At 45.0% G+C, this 26,567-nt stretch overlaps 4 protein-coding genes across 4 annotated transcripts; all 4 read left to right on the top strand.

Moving 5' to 3' along the window:
• Window positions 1-86: 86 nt before the first annotated feature.
• LOC144509493 (ferritin heavy chain B-like) lies at window positions 87-3,662 on the top strand. Its single transcript, XM_078238401.1, has 4 exons — window positions 87-194; window positions 1,716-1,862; window positions 2,532-2,657; window positions 3,507-3,662. Exons 1-4 carry the CDS (start codon window positions 93-95, stop codon window positions 3,660-3,662), a joined length of 531 nt encoding a protein of 176 aa, XP_078094527.1. The 5' UTR covers window positions 87-92.
• A 4,318-nt stretch (window positions 3,663-7,980) lies between these two features.
• On the top strand, window positions 7,981-11,298 carry LOC144508877 (ferritin heavy chain, oocyte isoform-like). Its single transcript, XM_078237092.1, has 4 exons — window positions 7,981-8,082; window positions 9,992-10,138; window positions 10,599-10,724; window positions 11,152-11,298. Exons 1-4 carry the CDS (start codon window positions 7,981-7,983, stop codon window positions 11,296-11,298), a joined length of 522 nt encoding a protein of 173 aa, XP_078093218.1.
• Window positions 11,299-14,282: 2,984 nt separating this feature from the next.
• Window positions 14,283-17,537, top strand: LOC144509492 (ferritin, middle subunit-like). Its single transcript, XM_078238400.1, has 4 exons — window positions 14,283-14,384; window positions 15,979-16,125; window positions 16,842-16,967; window positions 17,391-17,537. The coding sequence occupies exons 1-4, from the start codon at window positions 14,283-14,285 to the stop codon at window positions 17,535-17,537; spliced, it is 522 nt and encodes a 173-aa protein (XP_078094526.1).
• A 4,206-nt stretch (window positions 17,538-21,743) lies between these two features.
• LOC144508876 (ferritin heavy chain B-like) lies at window positions 21,744-24,658 on the top strand. The gene is made up of 4 exons (XM_078237091.1): window positions 21,744-21,851; window positions 23,300-23,446; window positions 23,910-24,035; window positions 24,512-24,658. Exons 1-4 carry the CDS (start codon window positions 21,750-21,752, stop codon window positions 24,656-24,658), a joined length of 522 nt encoding a protein of 173 aa, XP_078093217.1. The 5' UTR covers window positions 21,744-21,749.
• Window positions 24,659-26,567: the final 1,909 nt, after the last annotated feature.

Here is a 26,567-nt window from a genome sequence, read left to right as displayed (position 1 = left end):
AGTTTGAATGCAGGATGTCCCAGTGGTATAAATACAAGAGCTTGTGAGGGCAGAGGTCAGCTTGTTGTTGTGTGACTCTTATCCTCAGTGAGATGGCTTCCCAAGTGTGTCAGAACTACCACAAGGACTGTGAGGATGCTGTTAACAAGCAGATCAACCTGGAGCTCTATTCCTCCTATGTTTACCTCTCCATGGTGAGTTTTATTTCTGGGAGGGTGGACCCCTATTTCTCAATTAAGACGGTGACATTCTGAGCCAGGTGAATTTCCCCAGGTCAATGCAGACATTCCCAGTCTCCATACAATGAACACCCTCTCCAGACAGGAGTGTGTTTCTTGTTCTTTAATAGCTGTGTACTATTCCTGAAATGCTTAAATCTGAAACTAACTCCAGCGTTCCTGTTTCTGATACAGGATTCAGTTTGTACAAGTCTGCACCCGATTAACTTTCCAAGAGGTGACTGGATGTAGCACTTTGGGGTGGATGGGGTCAAAGGTTATGGGGGGGGGGGGGCAATCAGGATCAGGCTTTTGAGTTGGATGATCAGCCATGATTGTAATGAATGCTGGAGTAGGCTCGAAGGGCCAAATGGCCGCCTCCTATCGTTGACATTTCCAGCTTGGCTAAGGGAGCAATTAAATGTACCTGAGTGACTAGTTAGTGCAACATTGGCTGTCTAGTTGTGGCCAGTTTTTAGCTCCTAGTTAATTCCTGTTGGGCCTATTGTACAGGAAGCAATGATTTGTAATGGACTGAATTGGAAAGAATTTGTTCCATCACTGACATGGCTGTCTAGTTGTCGTGTCTCATAGACACAACATGTCTTGCTGACACTTTTATTTTTTCACTGCAGAAATTTAAGTCTTTAACATTATTGTTCCTTTAATATTCTACACTGATGCACATTAGTTCAACTGCACACAAGGACTTGCTGTATTTAGCTAAAGACTAATTAGTGGCTTAAGGTGGCACAGTGGTTAGCACTGTTGCCTTGGTGCCAGGGTTCAATTCTGGCCTTGGGTGACTGATGCGTGATTGATTCACACGGGAGGCTAGGACGTACCTGGGAATAAAGGCTTTTATTCACAACAAGATTGGAGCACACTACTTAACAATACTATCCCAGACTAAGGGTTACTAGGAAGTAGCAGTGACCTTTATACTCCTGTAAGAAGGCGGAGCCGAACGGAGTGTACCACATAAACAATAATAACAGGTGGAACACCCAAACCCTAACCCCAACAGTAACAAGAGTAACATATGTACAAGTACCCATAGTGGTGACCATCTATGGTTCACCACAGTGACATTCTGTATGGCGTTTAGATGTTCTCCCCGTGTCTGTGTGGGATTCCTCTGGGTACTTTTCCTCCCACAGTCCAAAGATGCATGGATGAGGTTGATTGGCCATGCTAAATGGCCCCTTAGTGTCATGGGAATTAGCAGGGTGAATATGTGGGGTTGTGGGATAGAGCCAGGGCCTGAGTGGGATTTCTGTGCAGGTTTGATGGCAAAATGGCCTCCTGCACTGTAGGGATTCTGTGACTTCATTTTCCCAGTTCGGTTTAGTAACTGGGAGCCCCTCACTGAGAACCAGTTGTAAGGAATCAATAACAAATCTACCATGAAGCTGCCTTTTATTTCTTTACTGGTTGGAGATAAGATTTGGCTCTGACCTGGTCACTCTTCTTCACTTGTTGTTTTCCTCTCCTCAGTTCTCTTTCTTTGACCGGGATGATGTTGCCCTGAGTCACTTTGCTGAGTTCTTCAAGGAGCAGTCACATGAGGAACGGGAACACGCTGAGAAACTGATGGAATTCCAGAATAAACGTGGAGGCAGACTCATCCTGGAGGATGTCAAGGTTTGATTCTGGGAGGAATTGTCTGTAATGATGTGATTCAAGGTCGAGTGAGATTAATGAATGAAGTTGCCAGTGTAAAGGGGATGTGGTATAGAATGAATGTTGATCTCTGGGTCACATTATCTAATGGATAAGGGTCTGGCACATGTGGGGTTAATGTGGGACTGAGTACAGTACTGCCTGTCCAGTGATGGAGAGCACATAACCCCCAACCTTGGTCTGGCCAGTGTTGGACATGGCATACACAGTGGGCATGGTGACCACTCCTTGCTTGAGTACTTTACTGTATATGCAATATATTGTCTCATACAGTGAACTTAAAGACCTAGCAATTGGTATCCAACACTCGACACAGGAAGACCAATAAATGTGGGTGCTGGTGGAGGATTATTTTCTGCATTACAACCAAACTTGCTTGTGTAGGCAACTGGGATCAAATGTGGACATCTATGGTGGGAAATTCCTCTCGAGGTCTTTAAACAACTAGAATGTGCAGAGCTTTTTGACTCCATTGTGAGGTTAATGGCTTGACCTCCTGTCCAGTAATGGCCTCCACTGTCAACCCAGAAATTACCCCCAACATGAGCTGTACAGACTGACCCCTGTTCTAAATGGGAACATCACCTCCCAGTAGCCCTAACAATACCTCCCTTTTCCCCTCTTTTTCAGAAGCCAGAGCAGGATGAGTGGAGCAATGGTCTGGAGGCCATGCAGAGAGCTCTGCAGATGGAGAAGAATGTGAACCAGAGTCTGCTGGATCTGCACAAACTCTCCTCTGGGAACACTGACCCTCATGTAAGTCACTGATGTGGGCTACTGGATAAATGGAAATGGTGACATGTTACTGTCTCAAGGTCTCTGAATCTAACTGGGGATTGGTGATGGAGAAGACAATGCTGTCCCAGTAATCCTGGGATATAAATACACTCTTGCATATGGCATGCTTGCCTTTATAGGACGGGGCATAGAGTATAAAAGTTGGGGTCTGATGTTGCAGATGTATAGAACGTTGGTTCGGCCGCATTTGGAATACTGCGTCCAGTTCTGGTCGCCACACTACCAGAAGGACGTGGAGGCTTTGGAGAGAGTACAGAGGAGGTTTACCAGGATGTTGCCTGGTCTGGAGGGGCTTAGTTATGAGGAGAGATTGGGTAAACTGGGGTTGTTCTCCCTGGAAAGATGGAGGATGAGGGGAGACTTAGAGGTGTATAAAATTATGAAAAGCATAGATAGGGTGAACGGTGGGAAGCTTTTCCCCAGGTTGGTGGTGACGTTCACGAGGGGTCATAGGTTCAAGGTGAAGGGGGGGGGGAGGTTTAACACAGATATCAGAAGGACATATTTTACACAGGGTGGTGGGGGCCTGGAATGCGCTGTCAGGCAAGGTGGTGGAGGCGGACACACTGGGAACGTTTAAGACTTATCTAGACAGCCATATGAACGGAGTGGGAATGGAGGGATACAAAAGAATGGTCTAGTTTGGACCAGGGAGCGGCGCAGGCTTGGAGGGCCAAAGGGCCTGTTCCTGTGCTGTATTGTTCTTTGTTCTTTGTTCTTCAATCACTCTGGATTGCACCATCTATTGAGGAAATGCAACTCTCTCTTGTTGCTGAGATGTTAATCACTTATCCTCCTCTCTTCCAGCTGTGTGACTTCCTGGAGACTCACTACTTGGATGAACAAGTCAAGATGATCAAGAAGCTTGGAGATCACATCACCAACCTGAAGAGACTGGGAGCCCCTGAGAATGGCATGGGAGAGTACCTGTTTGACAGGCTCACCCTAGGGGAGAGTGAATGAACTGAGTGCAGGGGATAAAGCTGTTGTATTTGTATAATTCAGATCTTTGGACCTGCCATGCATTGTGGGAATGAACAAACTATAAATAAAACTGTTCATAATGGAGTGAATATTGTCTTGTGTTTTAAATGGCATATTCTTGTGCAGAGTAACACAGTCTGATTTTAACACTAATGGACCAGATGTATTGTTGACGGTGTCTGTCCTTTGTGCATTTATCTAGTGCCTTTGCACTACTCAATTTGACACCAGTGCTGAGACCCTCTTAAATTGTCAGCTCACTGGCTCAGTATCTGATGGTCATGAATATTCTCTGCCTTCTACACCATGGGCAGCTCTCAAACCTTTCCAGCCAGTAGCTGCTCTGAATGAATTTTTCAATGCAATTTGTCTCAATGTCCAATCCAGATGTGTCCATGGAATTATTAATGAAATGCCATGAATGGTGGTGGGGAAGGAAAGAGATGTGAAGCTGCTCTGTAGCTACACCTTTCAACATTCTGAACAGAACAGCCACAAACCTGGGTTCTGGTCCCTACACACTGGGCATGGAAGGGAATTACAACTAGGTTTAGGTCATATTGGACTTCAGGGAGGGGAATGTGGGATTCTGTGAAGACTAATGTGTCAGTGTTTCTCAAACTGTGGTTGGGCAAAATCGCTCGCTGTAGAAGGGCTGAAAATAAGAATCGATACAAAGCAAGCCGAATATTCCATGTTATAAACCAGCTGCATCCATTTATAAAACTCGCCCAGTGTTTGCAGTGAATTTTGTTGTGCATTCATTCCAAATGGGAATTGTCCTTCCCAATTCCTGCTGGATCTCCATTGCTCCTCCGAGCCTGGAAATGATTGGAGCTTTGTTGCGGCAGCTGCATTCATCAGGAAATTTTAGACACTTAGCCAATCTTTTTTTGGCTAACTAATTAAGTAAATCCAATTAAAAGAGGACAGCCCCTTTACTTGAAAACAAAAGGAACAAAACACAAATTAGAAAAGAAACTTAAAATATCAAGCTCAAATGTGATTGAAAAAGGGTTGATAAAACACCCCAGCCCCTGTGATGTTCTGCAAATTTTAGATGCTTAGTTGGGGCAATGGCATTAGCTTACACATAGCTGGCACAGTAAGAAGTCTCTCAACGGCAGGTTAAAGTCCAACAGGTTTATTTGTAATCCGGAGCTTTTGGAGCGCTGCCCCTTCATCAGGTGAAAGGAGAAGTGGATTCACAAACATGGCATATCTCAATAAAGTCACAATAGCAAGAAGATGGCTGCCATTATCTTGCAATTGTGTCTCTGTTTATATATGCTGAGTTTGTGAACCCACCTCTCCACTCACCTGATGAAGGAGCAGCGCTCACAAAGCTTCCGATTCCAAATAAACCTGTTGGACTTTAACCTGGTGTTGAGAATTCTTACTGTGCCCACCCCAGTTAAACACCGGCATCTCCACATCTTCATTTAGTTGGGTTAATAGGGCAATTAAACTAAACCTCACTTAAAATCCCAGATTTTAATTCTACCTATAAATGCCATTGATGATGGTGATACAATTCCAAGTTAGGATGGTGTGCGGCTTGGAGGGGAACTTGCAGTTTGCTGGTGTTTCCCATGTGGCTGCTGTCCTTCTAGGTGGTAGAGGTTGGGGGCTTCGAAGGTGTTGTCAAAGGAGCCTCTGTGTTTGGGCTGTGCATCTTGCAGGGGGTACACACGGCTGTCACTGTGTACGGTGGTGGTAGAGGAAGTGAATCATGAAGGTGATGGATAAGATGCTAATCAAACCGGTAGCTTTGTCCTGGATTCTGTTGAGCTTCTTGTGAGTTGTTGGAGCTGCACCCATCCAGACAAATGGAGAGAGTTCCATCACACTCCTGACTTGTGTTTGGTGGACAGGCTTTGGGAAACAGGAGATGAGTTACTTGTTGCAGGATTCCCAGCCTCTGACCTGCTCCTGTAGCCACAGTATTTATATGGATAGGCCTATTCAGTTTTTCTTCAATGGTGACCCCCTAGAAAGTTGATAGTGGGGGGAATTCACTGATGGTAATGCCACAGAGCGTCAAGGGGCGATGGTTAGATTCTCTCTTGTTGGAGATGGCCATTGCCTGGCACTTGTGTGGCACCAATGTTATTCGCTGCTCTTCATCCTAAGCCAGAATGTTCTCTGGGTCTTGCTGTATATGGGTGAGGAGAGCAACACCAAGAGTTCAGTACAAGGAAGAGCGAGATCATCCACTTTGGAGCAGGGAACACCAATCAAAGTGTTTGCTGAACAATGTGGGGAACTGTGACGAAGCAGAGGGAATTATGGGTCCATCTCGGAAATGACAAAAACTATTGCACAGACACACTAATGAATTGAAAAGACAAATAGAATTTTAATCTTCATCCCAATCAGTCTGGAATACTGAGGGGTTAAGGTTCAGCTACAGTGTATAAAGTATGAGTTTGAGCACCTGTGGATCACTGCATTTAGTTCTGATATATTGGCTTTGGAGTGAGGGATTCACCAGAATGATACTCGGGTTAAGAGGGTTAAATGATGAGGCAGTTTGCACAGAACAGCCGTGCATTCTCTCGAGTACAGAAGAATAAGCGATTACTATAATTGACGTGTTTGAGATGATTGTTAGGGTTCTGGATCAGAACCTCAAGCTACCTTCAGACTCCTGACTAGATCCCAACAATGTTTCTATTTTGGTATAAATGTGAGAATCGGATGATTCACTCCAGGAGTAATTCCACTGACAGATTACGGATCTTTTATAGTGAAACAAACTTTATTTAGTAACACAGTTTGAATATAACTCTAACAAATGAAGCAGTTTAACCATTAATAATATTTAAAAAGGAAAGGAAATAATGTTGCTTTCCAGTTTAAGTCAGTTTCACCTCCAATAAAGCAACATTCCTCATACAGACTTAAATGCCACTTTAAATACAATTAGCAACTATACATATACTTGCGATAATGTCTTGAAGCATTCAGAGAGAAAATTGAGTTTCAGAGCAGCTTGCAGAAGCCCCTGTATTCAAACTATTCTCAGCTAGAACTGCACCTCTGAACTGCAAAAGCTTCTTTTCTCTGCTATAGACACAGCTCTGTCCATTAACCACATCATCACATGACCCTGTCAATCAGCTTCACATAAAACCTCCTTTGAAAACAAAACTCCATTAGCTCCATCAAAGTAACAAATTCCTATAAGAAAGGAGTAATTAATTATTCCTGCTTTTACAACATCGGAGATAAATGTTTGCCAGACACACTGACTGCCTGTAGAATAAAGCTGAATTTTAAACATTCCCCAAATACATGAATATATATATATATATATGATTTGCTTATGGGATGTGGGTGTCTTTGGCTGGGCCAGTGTTTATTGTCCATCCCTGAGGCCATTTTAAGAGTCAACCACATTGTGCCTCTGGAGTCACATGTAGGCCAGACTGGGTAAGGACGGCAGATTTCCTTCCCCAAAGTGACATTAGTGAACCTGATGGGATTTTCCGACAATTGACAATGGTTTCGTGGTCATCAGTAGATTCTTAATCCCAGATATTCATATCAATTACACTACTATGATGACATGATGAATCGATCTGATTGGGCAGATATGACTGGACTGGAAGACATGGGGCTTACATGGGGTGAGGCCCAAGCCACAGCACAAGACAGGGACTGATGGAGGAACATTGTTGCAGCCTTATGTCCCACCTGGGTCTAGGAGGATAACTAAAGGGTAGATGGAGAGAAACTATTTCCTGGTGTGGGATAGTCCGGGACAGGGGCAGCAGAGTCTTCAGACGGGAGATGGACTGTTCAGGGAGGTTGTTAAGAAGCGCTGCTTCACACTGAAGATGGAAATCGGGAAGTCTCACCCCGACAATGGTGAGAGTTATACAAACTTTTCCAAACTGAGCTAGCGAGCTATTTGTTAGCTCAGGTTATGAAGGGATGTGGAATCAAGGCAGATTCATAGAGTGAAACTCATGATCAGCCATGATCAAATTCAATGGTGGAACAGGATGGAGGGGCTGAATGGCCTCCTCCACTTCCAATTTTCCAATCCCAGAAAAAACACCTGAACCTGTCTGTATCCCACAGAATTGATTGGCTCTGGGTAACACACCCCACTCCCTCTTTCATTGGTGCCTGGGATTCACAACAGAGTCCTGATTGGTTGTCAGGGATTGTCAATCATCATTGGTGATGTCATTCCCATTTTGAATGCAGGATGTCCCAGTGGTATAAATACAAGAGCTTGTGAGGGCAGAGGTCAGCTTGTTGTTGTGTGACTCTTATCCTCAGTGAGATGGCTTCCCAAGTGTGTCAGAACTACCACAAGGACTGTGAGGATGCTGTTAACAAGCAGATCAACCTGGAGCTCTATTCCTCCTATGTTTACCTCTCCATGGTGAGCTTTACATTTCTGGGAGTCCTAGTTTCAGTTTAACACGGTGACTGTGTTGCATTGTGAGCAGGTAGAATGCCTCTAGGTTGATGAGTTGGTTTTAGATATCTCCCTCCCCCAGACTGAATAGAGTCAACACTCCCAACAGGAGCTTGTTCCTGTTTTAGAATTGCTGTGTCCAGTTTGGAGTTTAGCTCTAAAACTAACTCCAGGTTTCCAGGCCAAAAGAGTAAATGCTGGAAAATCTCAGCAGGTCAGGCAGCATCTGTAAGGAGAGGAGTTGATGTTTTGAGTCCAGATGATCCTTCGTCATAGCTGATGAAATGTTGAGCTTTGACAAAGGGTCATCCGGACTTGAAACGTCAGCTCTTTTCTCTCCTTACAGATGCTGCCAGACCTGCTGAGATTATCCACCATTTCCTCTTTGGGTTTCAGATTCCAGCAACTTGCTTTTATCCAGGGTTCCATGGGGTTTCCAGTAGAAAGATGATGGATGGGATTTAATGTCCTTGCTTGTCCTGAAACTGTAAAATCCTGCCTGAGGCCAATGGACCTTCCCATGCTCTGCCTTTGCCTGCTGCAATTCCTGTGGTGGGTGTTCTAGGGACCTACTTGACCTTCCCAATTAGAGGGTAGCAATGTAATTGGGTGGCTGGTTAGTGAAATATTAGCTGACTAGTTGTGCTCAGTTTATCATCTTCCCTCAGTGAGTAAATCCTGATGTGCTGAACTCTTTCCTACCTGAAATGTTGATCTAGTTACTGATTGAAGGATTTTTCTCTCCCTTAATTGATAGAAACATGAGCTACAAGCAGGCCTTTGAACCTATTCTGTTCATTTTTAATCATGGCTCATAATATCCAGATCTTGTCCCAATCCACCCAACATCGTATTAGCTTCAAGTACTAATGTCTTCAAATCTCTCCATATTTTGGCCTCCTCATCAATTTTACAAGATCATCAAATTCAATATCCTGATCCCACCTTCCCTACCCTTAGCCCCAAAAGCTATATCTAATTTCTTCTTGATCTCTCAATGTTTTGGCCCCAACTACTTTCAGTGGTAGTGAATTCCACACATTCACCACCCTCTGGATGAAGAAATTTCTCTTTACCTCCTTTTTCTAGAAGGTCTATCCCTTGTCTTCAAACTATCATCTCTAGTTCTGGGCAGCACATCATTGGCAAGTTCTTTCTGAATCTACCCTGGGTAGCACAGTGGTTAGCACTGCTGCTTCACAGCTCTAGGGACCTGGGTTCGATTCCCGGCTTGGGTCACTGTCTGTGTGGAGTTTGCACATTCTCCTCGTGTCTGCGTGGGTTTCCTCCGGGTGCTCTGGTTTCCTCCCACAGTCCAAAGATGTGCGGGTTAGGTTGATTGGCCATGCTAAAATTGCCCCTTAGTGTCCTGGGATGTGTGGATTAGTGGGTAAAATATGTAAGGATATGGGGGTAGGGCCTGGGTGGGATTGTGGTCGGTGCAGACTCTATGGGCCAAATGGCCTCTTTCTGCACTGTAGGGTTTCTATGATTTCTAATCCTGTTGGAATTTTATACATTTGGGATCCCCCCTCACTCTAACTCCAGTGAGTATAATACTAAATGACTTAGTCTCTCCTTGTATGACAGACCTGCCAGTCCAGGAATCAGTCTGGTAAACCTCTGCTGCACTCCTTCTATTTTCTCCATCATAAATTATGTTGATTAAACAATGCAAAAAGCATTATTGCTCTTGGTTTTTCCAGGGCTGGGCTGTCAACATAATGAGAAACATTGATATTTGACATTCTAGGACATACTCAGTCCCTTAATTAAAGGCCAGCTATTGAGGTCAAAAAGGATGAGTTATCGACTGTCAAGCTGCTTTTTTCCTTGGTTCAAACCTGACTCTTTCTTTTGTCTCTCCCTGCAGTCTGCTTACTTTGACCGGGATGATGTTGCCCTGAGTCACTTTGCTGAGTTCGTCAAGGAGCAGTCACATGAGGAACGGGAACACGCTGAGAAACTGATGGAATTCCAGAATAAACGTGGAGGCAGAGTCATCCTGGAGGATGTCAAGGTTGGATCTTTCTCTTGGGAGAATCTTCTAAGATGCAATTTAGATTTCTGAACAAGTTTCTTCTCACTTTAAATCTTTATGAGCTAATGTTAGTGCAAAGTGAGGATGGGTACAAGACAAGTTGGTGTGATGTGGATCTTTAGATCAGCTGATCAAATAAATAGAAGAGGAACTATCTTCTGGTCTATTAACACATTCTGGTGCTGGCACAGGCAACTGGTGGTGAATGAGGGGTAAAGGTATAAACATTGATGGGTAAATTCCTGTTCTGAGGAACTTGAGCAAATTGGGGATGTTGTAACTAAATAGCAGTGTTAATGAGCTGATCTTTGTCCAGTAATGGTCTCCAATGTCATCCCAGTGATTCTAATCCTCAGCATGCTGCTCCATGGACTAATTGCTCCTAAATTGTCACCTTCCCCTCCCCAATAGAATAATGAAGCTTTTTCCCCTCTTTCAGAAGCCAGAGCAGGATGAGTGGAGCAATGGTCTGGAGGCCATGCAGAGAGCTCTGCAGATGGAGAAGAATGTGAACCAGAGTCTGCTGGTTCTGCACAAACTCTCCTCTGGGAACACCGACCCTCATGTAAGTTGTGTAATGGGTTTTCCAGTGGTGTTGAGGAGATATTGGAATCTACAATTCCCCCTGTGACATTCCATTGCTTTGTTCCTCACTTGTGACCTTTGCAGAACAAACCCACCTACACTGAACCTGATCACTAAACGGATCCATTCTGAGGCAGCAATGTTTCCTGATCCATTCACTCCCAGTTTAATGGAATTGTGACTTGCCACTTTGTGGGTGATTCAGGTTAAATCTACACAGTAGCCATGTAATGTGGCAGAGGTTAGCACTGTTGCCTCATGGGTTTCCTCCCACAGTCCAAAGATGTGTGGGTTAGGTGGATTGGCCATACTAAATTGCTCCTTGGCATCCCATGATGTGCAGATGGTGGGAGAAGGGATACTTCATCTGGATAATAGAACTCACTGATTTGTCTTCCTGTTCCTAGCTGTGTGACTTCCTGGAGACTCACTGCTTGGATGAACAAGTGAAGATGATCAAGAAGCTTGGAGATCACATCACCAACCTGAAGAGACTGGGAGCCCCTGAGAATGGCATGGGAGAGTACCTGTTTGACAGGCTCACCCTCAACTGAGCCTTGGGAATGAAGTTTGATCCAACCCTGACTATCTTGTGCTCAAATTCCTGTTCTGAGCTGTTGTTGTATTTGGAAATAAAAATATTTATTGTTGGGCTGATTTTTCTTGTCCTTTAGTGGCATTCAAAGATTTCCAACTTGATTCACTCTCCTCTTGTGGTTTTCAGCATGCAAAGGATTTCTGTAATCTGTTCACTCTCTCTGCAAAGGAGAGTCCTGCTATTGTGGAATAATCAGGAAGGGAGCATGCAGTTGTTCATAAGTATTCATCTTCACTGCTATTCCCCAGAATACAAGACTTTAACCAGGTTTGCTTTGTTAACTCAGTTTGTCAATCTAGCTGACTAGAAAGGCAACCATCAGGGTTCAAAAACAAGAGGTGCAGGTTGGGTGGAATGGCCATGTTAAATGTGTGGGGATTATGGGGAGAGGGCCTTGAGAGATTGTCAGCATTGGTGCAAACACAGTGGCTGAAATGCCCTTGTACTGGATTGTGGAGTCTGGGTTATACAGGGTGGGTGTCTCGGCACTGACCTGGGACAGAAACAATGAATCCTGCGTTGCTTTACAGATGGCCTGGTGGAACATTCCAGAATACTGCAGTGTGTAGAGCAACAGTGGAGCAGGATGTAGTCACTTCTAGCTGTGGACTGTGGAAAAACCACTGGCTTCCTCAGAAGCAGTCACTCTATCTCTCCTCAAAGCAGAAGGAAAATCCACTTTTAAAACAGTTCCAGAGTCCTGCATTGATCCTTTAAGAAACAATGACTGTTCTTAGTCCTTGAAGATTAATTGTTTCTTGTGATCAAGATTTTCCCAACAGCCATTTGTACCCAGTCTGGCTGACATGTGACTCCAGACCCCACAGCAGTGTGACTGACTCTAAACAACCCTCGGAAATGGCCCAGCGAGCCATGGCCAACAAATACTGGCCTTGCGAGAAACAGACACATCCCACCAAAGAATGCGTTTAAATAAAAGATAGACTCAAAGTTTTCCAATAAAGGAGAAAAATGCTGGTGTTTCCAGCTCTGAGATTTGTGGATTAAACTCCACATCACACTTCACACTGACTGAGCAATAGCGTTCTGTCTGATACTCATCTCAAATCCATTTTACATTCCCCCAACTTGTCAGTTGGTTTGTAGATTCCCTGTGGTTTTGTCTGGTGCCGGTCAGCCTTTTCCAATCTACCTCCAAGGGGAGGCGATGGCCTAGTGGTATTATCGCTAGACTATTAATCCAGAAACTCCGCTAATGTTCTGGCGACCCGGGTTCGAATCCCACCACGACAGATGGTGGAATTTGAATTCAATTTTAAAAATCTGGAATTAAGAATCTACTGATGACCATGAAACCATTGTCAATTGTCAGAAAAACCCATCTGTTTCACTCATGTCCGTTTAGGGAAGGAAATCTGCTGTCCTTACCTGGTCTGGCTACATGTGATTCCAGAGCCATAGCAACGTGGTTGACTCTCAACTAGGAAGGGCAATAAATGCTGGCCAGCCAGCGACACCCATGTGCCACAAATGAATGAAAAAAAACATAATATTGTGGTCAACACTGCAACTGTAAAGAAATTACTAAAAAGTCGTGGACTAAAAAGTCTTTGGAACTCTCTTGCTAAAAAGATGGTGCAAGCAGAGTCATTGAATATTCTTAAGGCAGTGGTGGATAGATTCTTGGTAGATTCTTTGTAAGCGAGGGTATGATAGGTTATCAGGGGTCAACGGGATGCAGCTTTGAGGTTACTAAGAGGTCAACCATGATCTTATTAAATGATGGAGCAGGCTCGAGGGGCTGAATGGCCTTCACCTGCTCCTTGTCCATCTCTTTATATGGCAGCTACAAAAGCAAACTTAAAAAGGCTGATAGAATTTTATTCTTCATCTCAAGGAAGTTGGAAGAGAGAGGGGCAGAGGTTCTGAAACAGCTGTATAAAAAGCAGCTTAGCCCACATCGGCAACATTGTGATCAGTTTGCGTAAATTCACTTTGGAGAGAATGCAGAACAGATTCACCAGAACGATATCAATCTTTTTGACAAACCAAATAAACTAACTCAAACTAACTCAGGGATAAATTAAAAAGGGCAGCTCCCTCCCATAAAGGAGGGGAACCGTCCAAAACAAAAGACAAAGCGGAAAGGAAACTTAAATCAAAATGTGATTAAAGGGGTCAATAATGCACCCCAGCCCCTGCGGTGCCCAGCGGGCACGGAAGGTGTTGACAGTGCCCTCGGACACCGCATGCTCCCTCTCCAGTCACACCCGGCCACGAATATAGCCAGGGTAAATGGGCAGACAGTCGGTTTGGACGTCCACCTCGGTCACTCGCTGCCTGGACCCTGTAGGTGGCAAGCTTTACCAGATCCAGGAGCAGGTTCACGAGGAGGTCCTCCTCCTTCCCCACTCCCCTCCACACCGGGTGTCCGTAGATCAGGAGCGTGGGGCTGAAGAGCAAACAAAACATCAACAGAAAGTTTGTGAGGAAAATAGAAAGGGTGTGCAGCCTATCACATTGAACGTAGACATGGTCCACGGGCTTGACAAGGTTGCAAAAAGGGAAGGTCGCTTGGGAGTCTGGGAACCAATTTAACCTTCTGTTGTGCAGGACTGCTGTATGCACCACCCTCCACCACAGGTCCCCAAGATAGTGGGGGAGGATCCCTCCGCAGAGGGACCAGAACGATACCAGCGCTAAAAGGATCAAATGATGTGGGCAGTTTGAATGTCCCAATCACTGAATAATCATCCTCACCCTCTTGTCTTCCACAGCTCTGATTGGCTCTGGGTATCACACCCCACCCCCTCTCATTGATTCATTGGTGCCTGGATTCCTGATTGGCTGTCAGGGATTGTCAATCATCATTGGTGATGTCATTCCCAGTTTGAATGCAGGATGTCCCAGTGGTATAAATACAAGAGCTTGTGAGGGCAGAGGTCAGCTTGTTGTTGTGTGACTCTTCTCCTCAATGAGATGGCTTCCCAAGTGTGTCAGAACTACCACAAGGACTGTGAGGATGCTGTTAACAAGCAGATCAACCTGGAGCTCTATTCCTCCTATGTTTACCTCTCCATGGTGAGCTTTACATTTCTGGGAGTCCTAGTTTCAGTTTAACACGGTGACTGTGTTGCATTGTGAGCAGGTAGAATGTCTCTAGGTTGATGAGTTGGTTTTAGATATCTCCCTCCCCCAGACTGAATAGAGTCAACACTCCCAACAGGAGCTTGTTCCTGTTTTAGAATTGCTGTGTCCAGTTTGGAGTTTGGCTCCAAAACTAACTCCAGGTTTCCAGGCCAAAAGAGAAAATGCTGGAAAATCTCAGCAGGTCAGGCAGCATCTGTAAGGAGAGAAAAGAGCTGATGTTTTGAGTCCAGATGATCCTTTGTCAAAACTGATGAAATGTTGAGCTTTAGATGAAGGGTCATCTGGACTCCATGTCAGTTTTCTCTCCTTTACAGACCTGCTGAGATTTTCCAGTTTTTCCCCTTTTTGGTTTCAGATTCCAGCACCTGCAGTAATTTGCTTTTATCCAGGGTTCCATGAGGTTTCCAGTAGAAAGATCATGGATGGGATTTAATGTCCTTGCTTGTCCTGAAACTGTAAAATCCTGCCTGAGGCCAATGGACCTTCCCATGCTCTGCCCTTTGCCTGATCCAATTCCTGTGGTGGGTGTTCCATGGACCTACTCGACCTTCCCAATTAGAGGGAAGCAATTAAATGTAAGTGGGTGTCTGGTTGGTGAAATATTAGCTAACTAGCTGTGCTCAGTTTATCCTCTTCCCTCAGTGAGTAAATCCTGATGTGCTGAACTCTTTCCTCCCTGAAATGTTGATCTAGTTACTGATTGAAGGATTTTTCTCTCTTCCTTAATTGATAGAAACGTAACTAGAAGCAGGCCTTTTGAGCTTGTTCTGCCATTCATTTTGATCATAATGTCCTGATCCTGTCCCAACCCACCCAACATCCTATTAGCTTCAAGTACTAATGTCTTCAAATCTCTCCATATTTTGGCCTCATTTTCAATTTTACAAGATCATCATATTTAATATCCTGATCCCATCTTCCCCACCCTTAACCTCAGGAGCTATATCTAATTTCTTCTTCAAATCGCACAACGTTTTGGCCTCAACTACTTTCTGTGGTAGTGAATTCCACACATTCACCACCCTCTGGGTGAAGAAGTTTCTCCTTGTTGCCTTCCTGGAAGGTCTACCCCCATCTTCCAGCTGTGGCCCCTAGTTCTGGGCAGCACATTATTGGCAAGTTCGTGAATCTACCGTGTCTAATCCTGGGTTAAAATTTTAAACATTTGAGATCCCCTCTTTCTCCTCTTGACGCCAGTGAGTATAATACAAAATGACTTAGTCTGTCCTTGTATGACAGCTCTGCCATTCCAAGGATCAGGCTGTTAAATCTCTGCTGCACTTTTAATTTCTCCATCTTAAATTGTGTTGATCAAACAATTCAAAAAGCATTATTGCTCTTGGGTTTTCCAGGGATGGACTGTCAACATGATGAGGAAAAACATTATTTGGCTTACTCGGAAATACTCAGTCCCTTAATTAAAGACCAGCTATTGAGGTCAAAAAGGATGAGTTATCGACTGTCCAGCTGCTGTTTCGTTCTTCCTTGGGTCAAACCTGACTGACTTTTGTGTCTCTCCCTGCAGTTCTCTTTCTTTGACCGGGATGATGTTGCCCTGAGTCACTTTGCTGAGTTCTTCAAGGAGCAGTCACATGAGGAACGGGAACACGCTGAGAAACTGATGGAATTCCAGAATAAACGTGGAGGCAGAGTCATCCTGGAGGATGTCAAGGTTGGATATTTCCCTTGGGAGAGGTCTCTAGTGATGCAATTTAGGTTTCTCTCATTTCAAATGTTGACCATCTTTTCATTATTCCCTTGCTTTCTTAATGACTGAAGTTGCTAATATTGGTGTGGATCTTTAAATCACTCCTCTAATGGATAGAGGATCAATACATGTGGATATTTGGGAGGAACTAAACTATTAACTCGGACTCTGGTGCTTGCACAAGCAACTTGTGGTGGATGTGAGGCTAAGCTATAAACATCAGGGTAGCACAATTGTTAGTACTATTGCTCCGCAGCACCAGGGACCTGGGTTTGATTCTTGGCTTGAGTCTGACAGTGGAGTTTGCACATTTTCCCCATGTCTGGGTGGGCTTCCTTCCACAGTCCAGAAGACATACTGGTTGGGTGCATTGGCCGTGCTGAATTCTCCCTCGGTGTACCTGAACAGGTGCCAGAGCGTGGCGACTAGGGGATTTTCACAGTAACTTCATTGCAGTACTAATGTAAGCCTACTTGAGTAATAGATTTTAAGAGGAATTTTGGGAATGGACTTGCATTAACTAAATAGCAGAGTTAATGAGCTGATCTTTGTCCAGTAATGGTCTCCAATGTCATCCCAGTGTTTCTAATACTCGGCATGCTGCTCCATGGACTAATTGCTACTAAATTGTCACCTTCCCCCTCCCCAATAGAATAATCAAGCTTTCCCCCCTCTTCCAGAAGCCAGAGCAGGATGAGTGGAGCAATGGTCTGGAGGCCATGCAGAGAGCTCTGCAGCTGGAGAAGGATGTGAACCAGACTCTGCTGGATCTGCACAAACTCTCCTCTGGGAACACCGACCCTCATGTAAGTTGTGTCATGGGTTTTCCAGTGGTGTTGAGATATTGGAATCTACAATTCCCCTGTGACAGAATTCCATAGCTTTGTTTCCCACTTGTGGGTTTGTTCTGGAAAGGTCACCTACACTGAACCTGATCACTAAACAGATCCATTCTGAGGCAGCAATGTTTCCTGATCCATTCATTCCCAGATTGATGGCATTGTGATTTGTCACGTACGGGATGATTCGGGTTAAATCTACACATTACCCATGTAATCTGACAGAGGTTGGCACTGCTGCCTCATGGGTTTCCTCCCACAGTTCCAAGGTGTTGGTTAGGTGGATTGGCCATGCTAAATTGCCCCTTCGCATCCCAAGATGTGCAGATGGTGGGAGAAGGGATACTTCATCTGGATAATAGAACTCATTGATCTGTCTTCCTGTTTCAGCTGTGTGACTTCCTGGAGACTCACTACTTGGATGAACAAGTGAAGATGATCAAGAAGCTTGGAGATCACATCACCAACCTGAAGAGACTGGGAGCCCCTGAGAATGGCATGGGAGAGTACCTGTTTGACAGGCTCACCCTCCACTGATTGGATGGGAGTGAAGATTGATCCAATTCTGATGGGTTTTTGTGCTCCATTTCCTGTTCTGAGCTATTGCTGTATTTGGCAATAAAAATATTTATTGTGGGATTGATTTTTCTTGTCCTTTGGTGTAATTCAGTAGCTGGGTTCAAAGATTTCACTCTCCTCTTGCAGCCTTGTTCAGTATGCAAAGGATTTCTGTAACTAATCAGTTCACCTCAGCAAAGGAGCCCTGCTCTTGTGGAATAATGGGGAAGATGTTCTTTGTGTTTCTTTAATGATCAGGAAGGGAGTGTGCAGCTGGTCACAAGTATTCATCTTCACTGCTGTTACCCAGAATACAAGATGTTAACAAACTTGATTAACAATCTGGCTCAATAGAAAGGCCAAGGCTTCAGCAGCGAGGTTGGGGGGGGGATTGGCCATGGTCAATATGTGGGGTTATGGGGAGAGGGTTTTGAGATACTGTCAGCATTGGTGCAAACACAATGGGCTGAATGGTCTCCTTCTGCACTTGTGGGATTCAATAGATAGTGGCACCCTTTTGAAATAGAGTCTGGGTTACACAGGTTGGGTACCTTGGTGCTGACCTGGGATGCAGTTAATGAATCCTACGTTGCTTTACAGATGGCCTGGAGGAATGTTCCACTTCAGTGTGTAGAGCAACTCTGGAGCAGGATGTAGTCACTTCCAGCTGTGGACTTTCAAAGGCCACTGGCTTCCTCTGAAGTAGCCACTCCATCTCCCTTCAGAGCAGAAGGAAAATCCATTTTTAAAACCATTCTAGAGTCCTGCATGGATCCTTTAAGAAACAACTTTTCAAGACTGCTCTGAACTTGAAGACGAATCATTTTCTGTGATTTTAAAATCATCTTGGCAGCCATTTGTACCCAGTCTGGCTGACATGTGACTCCAGACCCACAGCAGGGTAACTGACTCTTAACCACCCTCTGAAATGGCCAACAAATACTGGCCTTGTGAGAAACAGCCACATCCCACCAAAGAATACATTTTTCAAACAGCGAGCGCACAAAGTTTTCCAATAAAGGGGGAAAACACTGGTGTTTCCAGCTCTGAAATGTGGGGATAAAACTCCACTTCACACTGACTCAGCAATAGCGTTCTGTCTGATACTCGTCACAAACCCATTTTCCACCACCCCCCCCCCCAACTTGTCAGTTGGTTTGTAGATTCCCTGTGCCTTTGTCTGGTGCTGGTCAGCCTCTTCCAATCTATCTCCAAAGGGAGGCCATGGCCTAGTGGTATTATCGCTAGATCATTAATCCAGAAACTCAGCTAATGTTCTGGGAACCTGGGTTCGAATCCTATCACGGCAGATAATGGAATTTAAATTCAATACACATCTGGAATTAAGAATCTACTGATGACCATAATATAACATAATATTGTGGTCGATGCTGCGACTGTGAAGAAATTACTAAAAAGTATTTGGAACTCTCTCTTCCTAAAAAGGTGGTGGAAGCAGAGTCATTGAATATTCTTAAGGTAGTGCTGGGTAGATTCTTGGTAAGCGAGGGTGTGATAGGTTATCAGGGGTCGGTGGGAAGCCAAGTGAGGATGGGTACAAGACAAGTTGGATCTTTAGATCAGCTGATCAAATGAATGAAAGAGGAACTATTTTCTCATCACAAATCCCTTTTACATTCCCCCAACTTGTCAGTTGGTTTGTAGATTCCCTGTGGCTTTGTCTGCTGCCAGTCAGCCTCTTCCGATCTATCTCCAAGGGGAGGCGATGGCCTAGTGGTATTATCGCTAGACTATTAATCCAGAAACTCAGCGAATGTTAGAAATAGAAATCATAGAAACCCTACAGTACAGGAAGAGGCCATTCAGCCCATCGAGTCTGCACCGACCACAATCCCACCCAGGCCCTACTCCCATATCCCTACATATTTACCCACTAATCCCTCTAACCTACACATCTCAGGACACGAAGGGCAATTTTTTTTAGCATAGCCAATCAACCTAACCCACACATTTTTGGACTGTGGGAGGAAACCGGAGCACCCGGAGGAAACCCACGCAGACACGAGGAGAATGTGCAAACTCCACACAGACAGTGACCCAAGCCGGGAATCGAACCCAGGTCCCTGGAGCTGTGAAGCAGCAGTGCCAACCACTGTGCTACCGTGCCGCCCCCATGTTCTGGGGACCCGAGTTCGAATCCCGCCACGGCAGATGGTGGAATTTGAATTCAATAAAAAATCTGGAATTAAGAATCTACTGATGACCATGAAACCATTGTCGATTGTCAGAAAAACCCATCTGGTTCACTAATGTCCTTTAGGGAAGGAAATCTGCCGTCCTTACCTGGTCTGGCCTACATGTGACTCCAGAGCACAGCAATGTGGTTGACTCGCAACTGCCCTCGGGCAACTAGGGATGGGCAATAAATGCTGGCCAACCAGCGACGCCCATGTCCCATCAATGAATGAAAAAATAATAATATTGTGGTCAATGCTGCGACTGTAAAGAAATTACTAAAAAGTAGTGGACTTAAAAGTCTTTGGAACTCTCTTCCTAAAAGGTCCTGGGAGCAGAATCGTTGAATATTCTTAAGGCACTGCTGGCTAGATTCTTGGTAGATTCTTTGTAAGTGAGGGTGTGAAAGGTTATTAGGGGTCAATTGGATGCAGATTTGAGGTTACTAAGAGGTCAACCATGACCTTATCAAATGATGGAGCAGGCCCGAGGGGCTGAATGGCCTACTCCTGCTCCATCTGTTTATATAGAAATCATAGAAACCCTACAGTGCAGAAGGAGGCCATTCGGCCCATCGAGTCTGCACCGACCACAATCCCACCCAGGCCCTACCCCCACATATTTTACCCACTAATCCCTCTAACCTACACATCCCAGGACTCTAAGGGGCAATTTTTTTAACCTGGCCAATCAACCTAACCCACACATCTTTGGACTGTGGGAGGAAACCGGAGCACCCGGAGGAAACCCACGCAGACATGAGGAGAATGTGCAAACTCCACACAGACAGTGACCCGAGCCGGGAATCGAACCCAGGATCCTGGAGCTGTGAAGCAGCAATGCTAACCACTGTGCTACCGTGTCGCCAGCTACAAAAGCAAACTTAAAAAGGCTAATAGAATTTTATTCTTCATCTCAAGGGAGTTGGAAGAGAGAGGGGCAGAGGTTCTGAAACAGCTGCATAAAAAGCAGCTTAGACCACATCGGCAACATTGTGATCAGTTTGGATAAATTCACTTTGGAGAGAATGCAGAACAGATTCACCAGAACGATATCAATCTTTTTGATAAACCAAATAAACTAACTCAAACTAACTCAGGGATAAATTAAAAGGGGCAGCTCCCAAAAAGGAGGGGAACCGCCCAAAACAAAAGACAAAGCGGAAAGGAAACTTAAATCATCAAATCAAAATGTAATTAAAGGGGTCAATAATGCACCCCAGCCCCTGCGGTGCCCAGCGGGCACGGAAGGTGTTGACAATGCCCTCGGACACCACATACTCCCTCTCCAGTCATACCTGGCCGCGAATATAGCCGTGGTAGAGGGGCAGACAGTCAGGTCGGACGATCCCCTCGGTCACCCGCTGTCTGGATGGTGCCACGCCTTGCCAGGCCCAGGAGCAGGTTCACGAGGAGGTCCTCCTCCTTCCCCACCCCCCTCCACCCCTCCACCCCAGGTGTCTGTAGATCAGGAGCATGGGGTTGAAGAGCAAACAAAACATCAACAGAAGGTTTGTGAGGAAAATAGAAAGGGTGTGCAGCCTATCACATTGAACGTAGACATGGTCCACGGGCTTGACAAGATTGCAAAAAGGGAGTCTGTGAACCCATTTAACCTTCTGTTGTACAGGACTGCTGTGTGTACCACCCTCCACCCCAGGTCCCCAAGATAGTGGGGGAGGATCCCTCCGCAGAGGGACCAGAATGATACCAGCACTAAAAGGATTAAATGACGTGAACAATTTGAATGTCCCAATCACTGAATCATCATTCTCATCCTCCTGTCATCCACAGCTCTGATTGGCTCAGGGTATCACACCCCACCCTCTCTCATTGATTCATTGGTGTTTGGATTCCTGATTGACAATCCCTGACAACCAATCATCATTGGTGATGTCATTCCCAGTTTGAATGCAGGATGTCCCAGTGGTATAAATACAAGAGCTTGTGAGGACCGAGGTCAGCTTGTTGTTGTGTGACTCTTATCCTGAGTGAGATGGCTTCCCAAGTGTGTCAGAACTACCACAAGGACTGTGAGGATGCTGTTAACAAGCAGATCAACCTGGAGCTCTATTCCTCCTATGTTTACCTCTCCATGGTGAGCTTTACATTTCTGGGAGTCCTAGTTTCAGTTTAACACGGTGACTGTGTTGCATTGTGAGCAGGTAGAATGTCTCTAGGTTGATGAGTTGGTTTTAGATATCTCCCTCCCCCAGACTGAATAGAGTCAACACTCCCAACAGGAGCTTGTTCCTGTTTTAGAATTGCTGTGTCCAGTTTGGAGTTTTTTTAGATCTAAAACTAACTCGGGTTCCATGAGGTTTCCAGCAGAAAGATCACGGATGGGATTTAATGTCCTTGCTTGTCCTGAAACTGTGAAATCCTGCCTGAGGCCAATGGACCTTCCCATGCTCTGCCCTTTGCCTGCTCCAATTCCTGTGGTGGTTGGGCTGGTAAGATTCTGGCCTACATTTCAGATACATCAGCCTCAACCTCTCCAATTAGAGGGAAGCAATTAAATGTAATTGGGTGGCTGGTTGGTGAAATATTAGCTAACTAACTGCTCAGTTTATCCTCTTCCGTTGATGAGTAAATCCTGATCAGAACTCTTCCCTACCTGAAATGTTGCTGAAGTTATTGATTTGAAAAGTTTATTATTTTTTCCTACCATTGATTCTGGACCAGTGGTGTAGGGGAGAAACTAGAAATGGGCCATTCAGCCCTTTGAGCCTCTTCTGCCATTCCATTTTTGATCATGGCTTATCACATCCTGATCCTGCCCCAGCCCACTGATATCCCTTTCGCCTCCAGTACTAATTTCTTCAAATCACACAATATTGTGGCCTCATCTACTTTCTATGGGAGTGAAATCCACAGATTTTCATAGCTGATGATCAAATTCACTATTCTGATTTCCCCTGCCCTCACTTGTATCTTGACCCCTTCAGCCCCAGAGCTATATCTAATTTATTCAAATCAGATACTGTTTTGGCCTCCACTACTTTCTGTGGCAGTAAATTCCACACATTCAGCACTCTCCAAGTGAAGAAATTTCTCCTCGTCTCAGTCCTAAAAGGTTTGCCCCTTATCCTCAAATTGTGATCCCTAGTTCTGGGCATCCCACTCTTGGCACGTTTTCTAAATCCAGCCTGTCGAATCCTGTTAGTATTTTCTACATTTTGAGATCCCTTCTCGCTCTTAACACCAGTGAATATAATCCTAAATGACTTGGTCTCTCCTCGTATGACAGACCTGCCATCCCAGGAATTAGTCTGGTAAACCTCTGCTGTACTCGCTCTATAGCAAAGATTTCTCTAAATTATGTTGAAATGAAAAATTCCAGGAAGCATTATTGCCCTTGGAGGGATTTTCCAGGGATGGAGTTTCCTCAAACTGGGGATGACAATTTGCTTTTCTAGGAAATACTTGGGTCCCTTAAAGGCCAAATATTGAGGTCAAAAAGCATGAATTCTCTACTGTGACACTACTGTTTTTTTTTTTACCTTGGGTCGATCCTGACTCTTTCTTTTGTGTCTCTCCCTGCAGTCTGCTTACTTTGACCGGGATGATGTTGCCCTGAGTCACTTTGCTGAGTTCTTCAAGGAGCAGTCACATGAGGAACGGGAACACGCTGAGAAACTGATGGAATTCCAGAATAAACGTGGAGGCAGAATCATCCTGGAGGATGTCAAGGTTGGATTTCCCCTTGGGAAGGGTCTTCAATACAGTTGAGATTTCTCTCATTTCAAATGTTTTACTTGCTTGTCATTACACCCTTGATTTCTCAATCCACTGAGATTAATGACTAAATGTTGGTGTGATGTGGATCTTTAAATCATTCCTCTAATGGATAGAGGATCAATAAATGTGAATATTTGGGAGGAACTGAACTATTGACCCAGACTCTGGTGCTGGCACAGGCACCTGGTGGTGAATGTGGGGTAAAGCTATGAACATTGATGGGTAAATTCCTGTTGAGGAACTCTGGCTAATTGGGGATGTTGTAACTAACTAGCAGAGTTAATGAGCTGATCTTTGTCCAATCATGGTTTCCAATGTCATCCCAGTGATTCTAATACTCAGCATGCTGCTCCATGGACTAATTGTCACCTTTCCCCTCCCCAATAGAATAATGAAGCCTTTCTCCCTCTTCCAGAAGCCAGAGCAGGATGAGTGGAGCAATGGTCTGGAGACAATGCAGAGAGCTCTGCAGATGGAGAAGAATGTGAACCAGAGTCTGCTGGATCTGCACAAACTCTCCTCTGGGAACACCGACCCTCATGTGAGTTGTGTAATGGGTTTTCCACAGTGGTGTTGAGGAGATATTGGAATCTACAATTCCCCCTGTGACAGAATTCCATAGCTTTGTTTCCCTCTTGTGGGGTTGTTCTGCAAAGGTCACCGACACTGAACCTGATCACTAAACAGATCCATTCTGAGGCAGCAATGTTTCTTGTTCCATTCACTCCCAGTTTAATGGAATTGTGACTTGTCACTGAGGGTAATTTGGGTTAAATCTGCACATTAACTACTGCCACATTATGGGGGCAGCACTGCTGCCTCACAGCACCAACGACCCAAGTTCAATTCTAGCATTGGGTGACTCTGGATTCTCCAAGTCTGCGTGGATTTGCTTTGGTTTCATCCCAGTGTCCCAAATTGTGCAGGTTAGATGGATTGGCCAAGCTAAGACAACTTTCTTCCAGTGGGGAAGTGATACTTCACTGGATAATAGAACTCTGATTCTTTCCTTTCCAGCTGTGTGACTTCCTGGAGACTCTCTACTTGGATGAACAAGTGAAGATGATCAAGAAGCTTGGAGATCACATCACCAACCTGAAGAGACTGGGAGCCCCTGAGAATGGCATGGGAGAGTACCTGTTTGACAGGCTCACCCTCAACTGAGTCTTGGGAATTAAGTTTGATCCAATGGTGACAGTCCTGTTCTGAGCTGCTGCTGTATTTGGAAATAAAAAATATTTATTGTTTGACTGATTTTTCTTGTCCTTTAGTGTAATTCAGTAGCTGGGCTCAAGATTTCTCTCTTGATTCACTCACCTCTTGTAGTTTTACAGAATATTTCTGTAACAGTAATCTGTTTCCCCTGCAAAGGAGAGTCTGGCTGAAGTTGTGGAATAATGGGGAAGATGTCCTTCAGCAAAGGACAACACAACAATCCAAAAGGGTGTAGTTGGTCACTAATATTCATTTTTCACTGCTGCTACTCAGAATACAGACTTCAACCAGGTTTCCTTTGACAAACCTGGTGAACTATCTGGCTGAATAGACAGGCAAAAGTCAGATTGATTGCAAGATGTGCAGATTAGGGGGATTGGCCATGGTAGATGTGTGGGGTTATGGGGAGAGGGCCTTGACATACTGTCAGCATTGGTGCAAACACTGGGCTGAATGGCCTCTGTCTGGTGCAGTCCTTGACATGGAGTCTGGGTTACACAGGGTGGGTCTCAGCACTGACCTGTGATATAATCAATCAATCCTGCATTGCTTTACAGATAGCCTGGAGGAACATTCCAGAATGCTTTACTTCAGTGTGTAGAGCAACACTGGAGCAGGATGTATTCACTTCCAGCTGCGGACTGTAAAAGACCACTGGCTTCCTCTGAAGCAGTTGCTCCATCTCTCCACAAAGCACAAGGAAAATCCCCTCAGTTCTGGGTCTAGCTTTGTTCAGAGCCAGACTGTAGCTCGTGCATCTCCTCCTGTCACTTTGTACACAATCCATCAGGGTCAAGAGGTTCCCAGTTTCCTTTCAGAATCACTTAACTTGTAAAAGATGTGTTTTTCAGCAATAGCAGTCAGAGTCCTGCATTGTTTCTTCAAGGATCAATGTCTTTCACAACACCAATTCTTCCAGACTGTTCTTCAACCTTGAAGATGAATCATTTTCTGTGATTAAAGTCTTCCTGACAGCCAATTGTACCCAGTCTGGCTGACATGTGACTCCAGACCCACAGCCGTGTGGCTGACTCTGACCCACCCTCTGAAATGGCCCAGCAAGCCATGGCCAACAAAATACTGACCTTGCGAGAAACAGCTACATCCCACCAAAGAATAATTTAAAAGAGTAGACTCAAAGTTTTCCCATAAAGGGGGAAAATGTTTGTGTTTCCAGCTCTGAAATTTGGGGATAAAACTCCACTTCACACTGACTGAGCAATAGCGTTCTGTCTGATACTCATCTCAAATCCATTTTACATTCCCCTAACTTGTCAGTTGGTTTGTAGATTCCCTGTGGCTTTGTCTGCTGCTGGTCAGCCTCTTCCAATCTACCTCCAAGGGGAGGCGATAGCGCAGTGGGACTATCGCTAGACTATTAATCCAGACATTCCTGCGGACCTGGGTTCGAATCCCGCCACGGCAGATGGTACAATTTGAATTCAATAAAAAAAATCTGGAATTAAGAATCTGCTGATGGCCCATTGTCGATTGTTGGAAAAACCCATCTGGTTCACTAATGTCCGCTAGGGAAGGAAATCTGCCATTCCTACCCGGTCTGGCCTACCAGTGATTATAGAGTCACAGTAATGTGGTTGACTCTCAACTGTCAACGGAGACTTGGATGTCTCAGGGACAGGACTGGGTGCTTCAGGTGCCGGGTTTTAGATGTTTCAGGAAGGACAGGGAGGGAGGCAAGAGAGGGGGGGGAGTGGCACTGTTGATCAGGGATAGTGTCACGGCTGTAGAGAAGGTGGACGCCGTGGAGGGACTGACTACGGAATCTCTGTGGGTGGAGGTTAGGAACAGGAAGGGGTCGGTAACTTTGCTGGGTGTTTTCTATAGGCCGCCCAATAGT

This window comes from Mustelus asterias, chromosome 21 (genome assembly GCF_964213995.1).
Source record: "Mustelus asterias chromosome 21, sMusAst1.hap1.1, whole genome shotgun sequence".
Classification (NCBI taxonomy): Eukaryota; Metazoa; Chordata; class Chondrichthyes; order Carcharhiniformes; family Triakidae; genus Mustelus; species Mustelus asterias.
The sequence above is the reverse complement of the archived record's forward strand: the minus strand, read 5'-3'. Positions and strand labels throughout refer to the sequence as shown.